General features: G+C 46.0%; 1 protein-coding gene across 1 annotated transcript in view; it reads left to right on the top strand.

The window, feature by feature from the left end:
• Positions 1 to 13,406: 13,406 nt before the first annotated feature.
• Positions 13,407 to 14,391, top strand: part of DSG2 (desmoglein 2) — a gene marked incomplete at both ends in the record, with an annotated part of 32,306 nt that continues 31,321 nt past the window's right edge. Inside the window, one exon of the mRNA XM_081096678.1 lies at positions 13,407 to 13,445. Within this exon, the coding sequence (XP_080952804.1) occupies positions 13,407 to 13,445 (39 nt within the window). The remainder of the gene's footprint in view (positions 13,446 to 14,391) is intronic.

The following is a 14,391-nucleotide window of genomic DNA, read 5'->3' as shown; positions in this document are numbered from 1 at the left end:
ACAAAACATGGCTTTCTCATGAGCAAAAGGGGCTTCTGACTAAAATAGCACAAGATGACATTTGTGAATATGTATTATAAGCAGCATTTCAGGTTCAACAGGATATGAAAAGGGATTACCAGAAACATCGATTTTTTTCAAGCCTCGCTCTTTTTTTTTTTTTTTTTTTTTTTAATTAAACAGCTACAGCAATTTCACTCTTGACGTAACAATGTTAAGTTAGTCAAGATTTAGGATATAGTCTTTCATTCATGTTATCATCATAGCAATGCAGTTCTTCAAATCATTTCTGCTCATTCAAGACCTTCAGCCTCTAAGCCGCAGAGAGCGCCCTCCCTGCTATGGCCGTCTCTGTGCAGGCCGAGTCCCTACCAGGTCACCGTGCAACTCCACTATCTCTAATTGTCTATAAAATTCTCCTCATTTTTTTTTGCCAAATTCAAAACTGATATTTGTTTTTCCAGATGGAATGCTAAGTAACAAAGTGTTCGTGTTTTCACCCAGCAGAGTGCATGCAGTCTTGAGGATACCTTGGGGGGAAGAGACCCCCTAAATGTCCTCACATCTAGCATGCTCCCCTCTCCCCAATGCCACAGCTCCCAGGAGGGCGCTGCCAGGTTAGCCTGAGGAGTGCAGGGAGCATGTTCTTCCAGACAAAGCTGCTGCTGCTTTTAAAGGCCTGCAGTGCACTTGGCTTGAGTTGAGGGGAACCTGACCCCTTGGAGCAGCCTGCTGGGTCCTGAGGGAGTCACTTTGCTATGACAACTGGGCACCCCTTCTCTTGTGTCTCAAAGCAGCTTTCCCTGGGATGTTGAGCTGTGCCTCTGTTTATACAGAAGTTAATAGTCATAATAACCCTTGTTCTGAGTTCAAAAGTATACTCAGGATCCTCAAAGGATTTTAACTTTGCCTCTTAAAACCCAACTTATCGGGATATGGGAATGTTGCTGCATTTGTCAGACTGAAGAGGAAACCATGCCAGAGCAGGAAAGGTTCTATAGTGGAATAACTGCCATTCAGTGTGTTCTGAAACGAAAACACATCAGCCTTGTCTCAGAGGACCTAAAGTTGATTTGCCATGTAAAATAAATTCAAAGCAAAAAATGTATCTGTATTTTTTCATCAAAAATAAAAATTGTTTTAAGCAGAAAAAAAATTTAAACTGTCTTTTTACTTGCTGTATCATCAATTTACAACTATATATATTAAAACTTTAATAGTATAACATCGTTATAATAAAACCTTTTGATGACAAACTTATGAGTACTTCCTTAACCATTCACTAAAGGCTGAACTACTCTCTATAATCAATAGTTACTTAAAAACATGATATAAGGAAGTGACTTCCATCTATGTTTTTGTCATTTTCCCAGCTGACGCCTATCCCGCCTCCTCCCAGGCAGGAAGGACGTGCCAGGAGCCGGGGCCTTCCTCAGGCGGAGGCAGACGGTGCTGGGGGAGGTCAGGGCTAACTCAGGCTAACCGGAGGCTGTGACGTGTTTATTATTTGTTTGGTAATCTAGCATCATCTTTCAGGCAAAAGTCTTGGCATTCTCTGACTCAGAGGGAAAGGTTGGAATAAAGAGAAGGTAAGGTTTCCAGCCTAACATGATGAAAAAAAATATACCATGGCTCTGGTGAAAGCGTTAGCCACAGCGGGGGGTTGCTCCCCACTAAATGCTTGTCATTTTATGTCCTTTATTTTTTTTAAGAAATGCCACAGGATAAGTCCCTTCAGAACTTCAGATCTTGCTTCTGACTGACCTTCCTCACTCTTAAATGCGGACTTGGACTTGCGGTACGGGAAGCAGAAACTGGATTAGCATGGATGTTGAGTGAAGAAAGTTGGTGGCTTAACGCGGATGATCAACTCAATTTCAGGAAAAATAAAAGCCATGTAGGTAAATGCCACCAGTTTCTCCTATTCTTAGAAAAGTCAAGAATAAAAATCTTAATTTTCAAAACCAAGAGCGTAAAAGGAATACACCCAACTGACTAGCTTCGATGCGACTAATAATTAAAAAACAAGTGAACGTTCAGGGTCTTTCCTTCCTGCTCTTGGCAGCTCAGCCCTTCCTCAGCTCCTGGACCGGGTGACAGAGTAACTGAGTCACAGGTTATGTGGGTGAACACTTGTTCAGCAGCACAGCCCGGGAGGCTCTGTGTCGGGGGAATAACTGGTCCGAAAACAAGACAACCATTTGCATTCCAGGTGCCAGAAAGGACACGCCTTCCAGGACGAATATTGAGGTTCCTGAGCTTTATCCGGTCCAGGCTGCGCTGAGATCCCCTCCCACAAGACCACGGCCATGCTAGGTTAGTGTCTTTACTTTCTTTTTCGTTAATACAATGGCTTTTGGTTCTTTTTACAAATACAAACCAGAAAATCTAAACACACACAGATGCAGCTAAAACTCAAGGGAATGGTGGTCTAAAAGAACAATGCAGCTAGCGGAGTGGGAAGAAACGAGACATGGTGAGGGCTGCCTACCCGGCGGCCAGGAGAGTGGCATGTTCCCATTTCATTCTTAAAGAACCCTCAGATTGCAGCCAGGAAAATAGAGGCTCCGGAAAAGCAGAGTGGCTTCCTCAAGGCCGCACAACCCTGGGACACAAACGTCAAGGTCTGACTGTAATTACTCAGCACTGCTGACCATTGTCACTCTCAGAATAATCTATTTTCAGCTCTAAGATTTGAGTAGAACACGAAAATTTAGAAAGAATACAAAGAAAACAGTCAAAATCATTTTTTTAAATGTAAAAGATTAGAAATCTAGATATAATTCTAAAGATTAAAGAAGCCATACAATGTAGGCATATATACATATATATACAAGGGTTGGCAAAATTAGGTTTACAGTTGTAAGTATAAGAAACAGTGTCTTTGCATATTATTATTTGTTAATTACATATTATTACTACAACTGTAAACCTGCTTTTGCCCACCCACGTGTATATGTGTGTGTGTGTGTGTGTGTGTGTGTACATATAGAGAGAACAAACAGTTATACATATCTCCCTGTTTATCTAAAATATTGAGAGATAGAAAGAAAGAGAGAAAAAAGTAGAGATAGAGAGATGGATTAAAATAATGCAAGTGCATGATTTGCTGCTATTTTCAAGTATGTGTGAGGTTATTTTTCAGGGCACAATGTCCCGTTCTCTTCCATATTTAACAACAAAACAAGCTACATAGAAGTCATGTAATCTTTTTCGGTAAACTCCTTAAGGATTATTTTGACAGTACACTTTTAGAAGAGGTTATATGAATGTCTAGATATAAGCATAACTTTTTTAAAATTTGGTATTTGTAAATATTGTGAAATGATCACCACAATAAATCTAGTTAACAACCATCACCCTACATAATTACAAGAAAAATGTTTTCTTTTGTGATGAGGAGTTTTAAGATCTATTCTCAGCAACTTTCAAATATGCAGCTCAGTATTATTAACTATAGTGACCACGCTGTACATTACATCCCAGGGCTTATTTCTTTTATAACTAGAATAATAAATTTGTACCCTTCGACCTCCTTCACCCCACGTCCACCACCACCACCCCATCGCCACCACCACCACCGCCCCCGGCTTCTGGAAACCACCAATTTGTTCTCTGTATCTATGAGCTTGTTTTTTGTTTTGTTTTGTTTTTAAATAATAACTTTAAGTGGATGCATTCATCCTAGTTTTCCCATGATTTGTGAAAAACAACACCATTTAACAGTCACGACAACTATTCTACTCCTTAAAGCCATCTCTGTTAGGTCGCCGAAGGAGGACGCACGAGGCCAGAACGGTGAGGGATTACCAATTTATTCAATCATCCGCACACCTGGTGGCAATCTCCATTCCTCCTTTATTCCCTTGAAGTACATGGGACCATTGTATTTTTAACCAGTTAACTGCCACGCATCCAAAACTGAAACCATCCCCTCGCCACAATATTTTAAATTTAATTGCATCTATAGATGATTATGGCGTACAAATGGTTAATTTTATGCCTCAGAACATCTCTGCTGTTTTCTGTGTGCTGAATTTTTCATTATTAAATTAGCAAGCAGAAAATTTCATGTGAAAACACAGAACACCAGATCATGATAATATAAGCAAAACACTGGTATGAAAAAAATACGTATGTCCTCATTTCTCAGAAGGCGCAGGAAGCATTTATCTGGTTTCCTAATCAAGAGGAGACTGCAGAAAGCTTTCTAAAGTATAAAGCAGTACACAAGCAGGTAATCCCGTACTTACTTAGCTGACATAATGACATGGTCTTCGCTCCTGCAAGGCAGCATTTTTACTAAGCCAGAAATGAGTGTCTAAACACAAAATGTGAGACTGACTCCAGTTACATCTTCCCGTGTCCAACTGACTCGCTTGCACACACATTTGCCTCAGGCAACCATGTCCCTTGGCTTAGCTGAAGCAGGGTCTTCCTATCATCAGCTCCATGGACTGGACATACATGCACGAAGTCGGCTCTCTAAATTTATTATTCAAAAGAGAAGAATCACCTGGATTTGTCACCTTTCTTAGGTATAGCAGAATGAAGATGTCTTGTTTGACCAAACTTTTACTTATTCTCATCCATATTTTTACTAATCAACTTTTGATCAGTTAAAAAAAATGTGTAACAGAAAATGGAAGTATTAGTCAAAGGGTACAAAGATTTGGTTACACAAGATGAGTAAGTCCTAGAGATCTACTGTATAGCACAGAGCCTACAGTTAATCATATTATGTTATATACTTAAAATTTTGCTAAGAGGGTAAATCTTACGGTAAGTACTCTTATCATAAAAATAACAACAACAATAAGATGGTGTAAGGAAACTCTTGGAGGTGATGAATAGGTTTATGGCATGAATTGTGGTGGTGATTTCTGGGTACATACTTGTCACCAATCTCGTCAAGTTGCCTATATTAATATGGACAACCTTTTGTCTGTATGTCAAAAAATTACTGTATGATAAACCCTTAGTCTAATAGGTTCTGATTATATTTCTTCTTCTGCATCTTCCCTCTGCCTCTCAGCTGTAATGAATTGCTATGGGAATTTCCTCAGAAGATACTGTATGGCTGCTCATAGCGGAACTCCCAGTTGATTTTCTAACCTGCCACTCTTTCTGCTGCCTTTCTTTGACCCTAGAACTGTCCCTCTTTGTGCTGGCCTGTGAATATCCTTTTAAAGATTCAAACAAAGGTCTGTGCTGCCCAGCTGACAAGAGGCCTTCTCCCGGCAACAAAGACTCGCAGGGCCTGCAGGGCAAGCCAGCGCATGCTGTTGCTAACTCAGCCAGCCAGCTGTGGGTAGACTGGGATGTTTCCACTGACAGAACAAGTCAGGAGATGCTGTTGGATATTTTCATAGGAAACAATGAGTTATCAGGCAAAGAAAACCTGCTAAAGTTTGCAGAAAATCAAAACTACTACAGGAGGACCTAAGGGAAAAATTTTTTTAAAAATATATTTTAATGATTTTTTTTACAGAGAGGAAGGGAGAGGAATAGAGAGTTAGAAACATCAACCAGCTGCCTCCTGTACACCCCCTACTGGGGATGTGCCAGCAACCAAGGTACACGCCCTTGACCGGAATCAAAGCTGGGACCCTTTAGTCCGCAGGCCGACGCTCTATCCACTGAGCCAAACCGGTTAGGGCTCTAAGAGAAAATTTTTACATCTCATTCTATCTATTAGTCAACCAAAAATAATGGTATGTTATACATATGTTAATGGTTAACAAAAGGTAAACTTGAAATGGTTTAGGTTTCATTTGGTTTTTTAATTCTGTGTTTTAAGTTAATGGCTAAGAGTTCAGGCTTTGGAGACAAACTACTCGAGTTCAAATCACAGCTCCCCCACTTCCGAGCTGTGTGTCTTTGGGCAATTTAACCTCTTTGCCCATCCTTGTCATTTATAATTTAAATCCTCAAAATGAACTCAACTCAAGAGTGCTGACAGCCAAGCCACTGAAACCATACGAACTCAAAACATGATCTAATCCAAAGTCTTACTGTACAGATGCTTAAAAAAAAAACAAAAAACAGGCTGAAAAGGAACTTGCTGATCAAAGGCAGAGTCAGGAATTGACTTCACTAATTCTCGTTCTGCAACTCCAAACTACGGCTGTAATATTTCTTTCTCGCTAATCTTTTGCCTTAGCCACAGGCGTGTTCCATCTAGTCTCTCCTGCACTGGAATTCCTCTGAATACCCAGGCAAATAGAGAAGAGCAGCCAAGCTCCTGAGAATCGCCACTGCAGTTTTCCGTGGAGCTTCCTTGGAAACGGGCAGATGGAGGCTTTTTCCCTAAAATTCTAATTATATTCTTTCCACCAAGCAGAATAGGACAGCCAGGTGGGTTGGGTGGGGTGGGGTGGGTGAGGTGAGGTGGGGTGGGGTGGGGTGGGGTGGGGTGGGGTGGGTGAGGTGGGGTGAGGTGGGGTGGGGTGGGGTGGGGTGGGGTGGGGTGAGATTAGTTGAACATGAGCATGAAAGGAATGATGCTACTGACCTCACCTCCAGTAGGACACATACATTAGGTAATGCTCCTGGAATAGCAATTACTGCACATACACACACTAAACGGCTAAGCTGCTGTTCGGTTTCTGTGCAGTCTGTGGAGCCAAGTTGCTGGCCAAGTGAAAAGAGTTTTATTTGCAAAAGCTGGTTAACCCAACGTAAAAGGGAAGGAAGTGAAGCTTGCCTTTACCTTTGCATGTGTTTTTACCTTATTTCTAGAACGTGATGTGCTTGATGTTTTCATAACCATTACCTCCTGCCTCCTTTAAACAGCTGAGCATAACTAGCTGATGCATCTTTAAATTGTTTGATATATTAATTCACAGTAAAGTATAAATCACACCGAGCACTCTGTTACTCCTCCCCGGAGTAAATACCTTTAGTATTTATAAAATATCTACTGACTCAGAAAACAAAGGGAAATTGCACTATCATTAGGTCATAGGTCAGGAGGCCGAGTGTTTTGTGTACAGACACTGTCCAGTGTCCCTCAGACCACATATGTGTCCTCTGTCCACGTAGGACCTCAGAGCACACCGGGACTCAGGTTTCCCATTCTGACCACATCACCTACTGTATTTGGTCTCTAAGAAGTAAAAATAAGTAAAACAATCTAGAGAACTTCCACCGTCTAGTTACCCTGAAAGCGACGAAGCCACAATCTTCCTCGAATGTTTTGTTTGTATTAAATGGCTTATTCATACCTCTGAGGTGGAAATCCAAGGTATGGAGAACAATAAACCATACTCTGAACTTAAGCGGCCAATTATTGAAAATTCTGAGGCTTAGCTTCCCCACAGAGCCAAACAATGGAGGCTCACAATGCACTTCTATGGACCAGAAAGCAATCCTTCACATGCACCATCACACGGATTTTACTTTGTTCAAGGCTGTCTTCCCAGGAGCACTGCTCTGCTTAACGTGTTGCGTGCTCATCAGATTTACTGATTACTTCATCAGAGTGTTCTAATCCTACAGCTCAGACAAACACACAATGGTACGCGCCCTTCCTCTTTCATACCCGTGAGAATCAGTCACAAGGAGTCACCGTTGACTGACTTACCTTTATTGTCCTGATTCTGCATGAAATGGGTGTGACTCTCTCCAGAGGTATGATGTTATTCAAATCCAGCTGGGAGGGGGGAAAAAAAGTTACAGTAAATTCACAGAAAATCACCTAGAAAAATAAGTCTGCTTTCAAGGCATATAGTGATTATCATTATGATTTTTTAAAAATCTTTAAACACAGCTATCCTCAGGCAAGCTGGTAAGAGTCACTGGGACCATTAAAACTAAATCACCAGGGGAAATTTTTTCCCACTGTCTAAGGGAGGAAAAGAATTTTCCAGCTTTGAAGGGGAGAAGGCAAACTATTTTTCTTCCCCCACAACCTTCTATGTATCAAAGTTCTGCTTAACAGGTTTGCTTAATGTTTGAACATATTTCTATGTAATAAAATATCTTTTTTAAGTAGGAACTAGATGAGGTAATGAAACTCAAAGTAGACCCACTGCAGAAACAAAAAGGTAAAACATTTACAGTACAAACAAAACAGGTTTAAAAACAGACATTTTCCTGAAATGCTCAGATACTAGAGACATTTTGATTCTCTTCATATCTGCAAACGGCCTTAGATCTCTGATTCTCTGGGTGTGTAGATGCAACTGAGTCCATTAATTCTTATTTATCATGTGAAAAGATTTTCAGTTATTTTGGAAACAAAAGTAAAGTTAGTACATAGAAATAACTTGCCATTCATAATATCTAATTTGGGGTCCAAGAATAACAATATTATAACTTGGGGGCAGCACGGCTCTTCCAAGTGTGTCCTTCACAGCGGTGATTCTCAATGTGTTTTGTGCAGGGCACCTGTGACAGACGCAGCCACAAGGTCATGACTCCCTGTGGCCAACGTCATGCCCCCCCATGGCCAAGTTCGCTCTGTTCCCCTTCCAAACTAGAATCCACCCTGTATCTCCACCCAAGGAAATGTCAAACATGTGAGTAAGTAACATCATTATTGAATTACTTTAATGTGCTCTAATCATTTTAACAAGTACGGTAAATAACTCACAAATTGATTAACAAATTACTACATGGTATGGTACTGAAATAAAAATCACCACTGACAAGATTAATTTCGGGAGTCTATTAAAATGAGTGATTTCATATCTTTGAATCCTTGTTTTTACCTTAAAATGGAAATTATTTGTTTTTGAGATTCTGCTTCTCTCTGCAAAAGCCATTGGTCTGGGTCATTCTGAAGGGATCTTTAGAGCTGGTATTTCTACCTCCATGTTTGCTCTCCAAAGCTATGGCATTGCCTCTAGTTTACTTTTTCATTAACCTTAAAAAGGTCACTTGTCTACGTGCAAATGAAGTAGCTGCCAAGAAACCAGCCGTCTTTTCTGTCTTCTGAGGGGCTTTTCTGTGTCTCCTTGAGGTCATTAGCCACATTGGGTCAGGGCTACAGTTTCTGTCTGACACTCTGCGTAAACTCTCCTGCCATCAACCCACAAACCCTGTCCTGCAGGCCCTGAATTCCAGTCCCTTCCCCAGCCTCTGCTATCTCCCTTATCTTCCCAGGAATTCCCATAAACAAATCCGAGGGTGAAACCAAAGCCAGAGACGCATTCTGAAGTGTTTTCAGAAAACGGAGTTGGGAAAACCAGGTCCACCTCCCAGTGTCACGCTGCCCTCATGAATGCTGTCTTTGTTCACTGCAGAGGGAAAGGGGTTTCCCGTATGGCTTATGGTTTCGCACTTTGCTCCCCTGTGAAGAGAGGAGTCTTAAAGAAGAGGAGGGACACTGCAAAGTTCTCCCTTGTTCTCTGAACTCCTCTCACTTTGTGCTGTGCAGGAGGTCCTAGCGAAATCCATCTGACAAAGAGGGAGGCAGGGGGCGTTGTCCATAGTAGATGAGGCCTCCCAGCACACCCCGACTCAGTCTGGGGACATTTATTCACATCCTTCCAGTAATATAATAGTCTCTGGATCTTTACCCTCATTTTAAACACACACACACACACACCCTACCCTCCAAAATAACCTTGAAAACGTACTCACTTGTTCACTCATTCACACTTTCAGATAATGGCCACCGAGAACCCCCAATGGGTCAGGTCCTGCTGCAGGCCTAGCAGCTCACAGAGAAAGCCCAGCCCTCGTGAGACTGACATTCTGGTGAATGGCAACAGATAATACATAAGTAACTGCACAGTCCTTAGGCTGCGAGGTGCCAAGAACAAGGAAGCAGGGACAGAGGGTGGGGAGCTCTGGGGTGGGAGCAATCGCAGGTTTTAAAGGGGTGGCCAGAGAAGGCCTCACGGATAAGGTGGTATTTGAGGGGCAGAAAAGCTAAGAGCGAGGGAGTCACGTGTGTACACATCTGGATAGAAGGTTCTCGGGGAGAGAAGCCAAGAGTGCAAAGGCGGCGGTGGAGCAGGCCCGGGCGCTAGCAGCAGCCTGCTGCGATGTGAAGACCGATAACATGCCCCCTTCCAGCAGTACACAGGCAGCACGGAGCCTCGGGCCAAAGGATTGAAACGTGAGTCAGGGGGAGGGAGAGGCATTCTGATGGGACAACAAGGCCTTGCGGAGTTTCTGATAAGACTGCCAGCAAGGCTATGGTCTTATCACCTTTGAAAACCAGCAGGGTGTGTTTTGGAAAAAAAATCTCTTAAACTGTGCTCAGCACTCTGCTTGGGTCCAAGAACAAAAGCTCTGCTTTCCTTGCTGTGCCAAATCCGACTCTGCAACGGCAGCGTCTTCTTCTCCCCTGTCCCACAAACCGAGTCAACAATGTCCTTTAGGGATTGTGATCCAGGGACTTCGCCTCATAGCAGCCGGCTGTCATACACTGACTCACAGGGGCCCCGAGGGGACGGGCTCAGACAGGGTGACTCACCGCCGGCCTCCAGCTCCCTCGCTCTCTCAGGGCCTCCGCCTCTGTGGCTGTGCGCTCAGCCTGATGTTGCCCCCAAAGTGCGCTCAGAAGGTGCTGGCGTCTCTGTGTTAGACCATGGGGCTCGCCGTCTGCTGGGCGCTCGGTCCTACTCTGTACATTCCAGCTCAGGACGGCAACAAAGTTTTCCCCACCCTGTTATTGCCAGAGGCCACCCTTCTCCGGGTTACAGAGAAGACCAACCCTCTCCCATTTCCCCACCTGATCCCACCTGATGGGATACAGGCTCCTCAGCCGGCCCCGGAACTCCTCCACCTTTGCCCTGTCTGTCTCTCCTGCCGCCCTCGACGCCCTGTACATCCTGGGTGACACCTCTCCCCTGTCAGCCAGGCCACTCCGCAGCCCTGACTCACACCCACCATCTGCCATTCTGCTCCTGCTCCTGCTGCAGCGTGGTTGGAGAAAACACACACATAAAACCAGTACAGGCACACGTGTGGGGGCACCTGTGCTTGTACACACACGCACACACACAATCCCAGACCTACACTGTCTGACCAGAGCCACGATTAACTTCTCCACAGTGGAAATTCCAGACACCTTTCCCTACAATTGGTTTCGGCAAGTTTTTATTGTCTGCTATGTGCTGGATACAATGGGTTGGGCCCACTATGAATGAGCTATGACCTCTGCTTTCAAAGTACTAACAATCCTGAGAACGAGGGGTGGGTGGGGTAGCGGACGTGGATGAAATCACCACAGCCCCAAAGCGACTGCTAGAGGCAGGTGTGTGAGTCACCGAGGGGAAGGAATGGAGGGAAAGGGAAGTCATTGATACGGAGAGTATGGGAAAAGGAGGGCTGAGGAAGATTCTCAGGTTCTTGGCCTGTTGGCCAAATTGACAAGGCAGAGGAGGAAGTAGGAAGGGCGGGCTGGAGCGGTACAGAGGGGCGGGAAAATCTCTTGTCAGTATGCTGAGCTCGATAGCCCCGGGAATTGGGTAGGGTCATTTGAGGCCCCTATGAAATATCCAAATGGCAGTGCCCCATGTTTGGGGCTTGGGAGAGGAAGCTGTGATAGATCTGCACAATGGGAGTGACTACAGATTCATGCTTGGTGCCAAGGAGGAAGGAAAGAACTCAAAAGGCATAAGCATTTAACAGGCAGGCAGAGAATAAGAAATGCATTAAGAAAGAACAGACAGAAAAATAGAAAATTTTGCCACCTAATTGATCTGCAATGGTCTTCTCCTCAATTCAAACTACTTCTAGGCTTTTCTACTTGGATATTGCTCTAATATCTCAAATTCCATTTTCACACACACACACACACACACACACACACACACACACACAGGCTTTCGCTTCTGGCTTCCCTTTCTGTGTCAATAGGATGAAAACCATGCTTTTGTTACGGATAAATCTGAAACCCCCGACTCTTCACCAGCGTCTATGCTCTGAGTTACTCTGTCCTGGCAGGCCCAATGTCTCCTTCACAATTATTCTTTTAAGAATCAGCTCACTGCACACACACTCTAAAAGAGATTTCTCTAACTCATGGTTCAAAGTATGGCAAAGGACTCCCTTCTCTATGATCCCATTACACCCTGCATATATTTCTCCCACAGCATTTATAATAGTTTATAGTAGTTAGTTATATTATTTCCTAATATAAGATCTATTTCATAAAGATCTACTTTTGTTTCTTTGAATAAGAAACATTTATGTTTGCATCTCCAACAAAATTAAATGCTCAATGAACAGGAACAAGCTAAACCTTGAAAGGAACGAAAGAGGAGATGGCTACTGCACTGGACCTGGCAAAGTGGCAAAATCAGAACTGGGGAGAGGGAGGGGGCCTGGGCAAGGGGAGATGAAGGCACCTCCAACAACAGAAGGAACTCTGCCATTTTGGCCAAATTTTCTAGTAGCAAATCAATCCTTTATACCTTTATAGGTTCTTCTATTACTCCAACACCAATAGTTAACCTTTCTTAGAACTTTCCTCATCTGTTGCTGATGCTAGTATTTCTGTTTTTCAGGGAGAGTTCAAATTAACATGTACACTTGCAATAATTACTGTCATAATATATCGCCATTTATTGCACCCTTATGTACTAGACCTCGCAGAATGCTTCACACAGATTTTCTGATTTCATCTTTAGAACAAGCCTATGTGTTGGGCACTATGAATCCAATTGGACAGTTCTGGAAACTGAGGCACAGAAGGGTGTTCAGGTGGAAGATTCGGGGTTAGGCCTTGTGTAAGGGCTTTTGTAAACCACGTGGGAAAGTGTACCTTTCCCGTATCACCTCTAGAGCTCTCTCCTGATGGAATCTGGTTCACCAGGGGTCCCAGGACTGTCCCTTTAGACCGCGTGCGATTCTTCTAATAACTGTTCCTCTCTGAGCCAGGTAAGACGCAAACCTACTACCGGCCTTGGCGGGAGGGGAGCAGCCTTGGCGGAGGCCGGTGCCTGAAGTCCTGCTCCAGGGCCGGGGGTCCCCAGGTGGGCGCCTCGCTCTCCTGGGCAGTGAGGACCCGGGTTCTCACGGCGCTCCCCTTCCTTCCTGCCACCTCCTGCCTCCTGAGCTCAGGCCCCAGCACAGGCACAGAGCGGCCTCGCAGGACGCAGGACGCGCGGGTCCTCCCTGGACAAGGCGGGTCTGCGGGTGGCCCAGCCCTGCCGGTGGCCCTGCGTCCAGCGCTCTGGGAGGAGGGTGGGAAGGAGAGGACAGCGGGGCGGGGCCTGCCGCCCAAAGTCCCCAACCGGGGACGTCCGGGTCCCAGGTGCGTGAGCGACAGGCGGGCGTCACCGCCCTGTCCCTCCTGCGGGAACTCCCACCGGGGCGGGGAGCTCCGACCACCCGCTCACCGACCCAGGCGGGCGGCCCTCGGGCGGGACGAGGAGGAGCCAGTGCCGAACCGGAGGAGCGAGCGGGACCAGCGGCCCGAGGCGAGGGCGCGGAGGGGACCGGCGATGGCGCTGCGCGCGGAGGGCGCCCTGCTGCTCCTCCTGGTAAGTGCGCCAACGGCGGGGCGCGGGCAGGCCTGGGCACCCGAGGGCACCGGGCAGGCCTGGGCACCCAGGGCGCGGGCTGGGCCCCGACCCGCCCGCTGCCCGAGCCGCCCCGCCCGCCGGGTGCTCCCTGTGGGCGCCCGGAGCGGGGGAAGGCCGGGCAGGCGGCGGCGCGCTCTGGCCCTGGGGCCGCGGAACACGCGCTGCAACCCGCCCGCTGCTGGGTGCTGGCCGGGCCCCAGCCCCACGCCCTTGGGTGCTGCGATCTGGGGGTGCAGAGGGCCGGGAGCGGGCGCACCTGCCCGGGGAGCTGCGCTTTGTTCTGTCTCCGGCGGGACCGGAGGCAGAGGGAGGCGGCCGCCCGCCGGCTGCGCTCCAGTTCCCGACCCCCAGGCGCCCTGGGCGCGGCCGGGCGGAGGCCGGGACACCGGGACCGCGGGATTCTTAGACGGCAGCGACAGCCAGGCCAAACGCACTCCAGAAACGTTTCTTACCAAGCTTTTGTTGATGACTTGTATAACCACTTTCAAAACCACCCACACTAGTTTAGTTTTAACTTATCAAACTTAAGGTCGCAAAGTTGGTGTTTTCAAACCATTTCCTAGTATGAAAAATCATACAATAGTGCTAAGATTTGGGTCATTTTAAAGGGTTTTAGAAAATCCAGTGTCGAGCCACAGCCAAATGGGGTTTTCGGAGCTTAATCTTTCTGTTGGTAGTCCTCCCCCAGGATAGTTTCCCATTGATTTTGAGAGAGGAAGGGAAGGAAACATCAATGAGGAAGAAGAGACACATGGATTGATTGCCTCCCCTTCCCCCAACCTCCCCTTCTCCCCCCTCCCCCCCCTCCCCCAGGGATGAGCCTGCAACCAAGGTATGTTCCCCTGACTGGAATGGAACCCGGGATCCTCTGCCCATGCTCCATCCACTGGGCCAAACCGGCCAG

Source organism: Myotis nattereri (genome assembly GCF_964212035.1).
Source record: "Myotis nattereri genome assembly, chromosome: 8".
Lineage (NCBI taxonomy): Eukaryota > Metazoa > Chordata > Mammalia > Chiroptera > Vespertilionidae > Myotis > Myotis nattereri.
The sequence above is the reverse complement of the archived record's forward strand: the minus strand, read 5'-3'. Positions and strand labels throughout refer to the sequence as shown.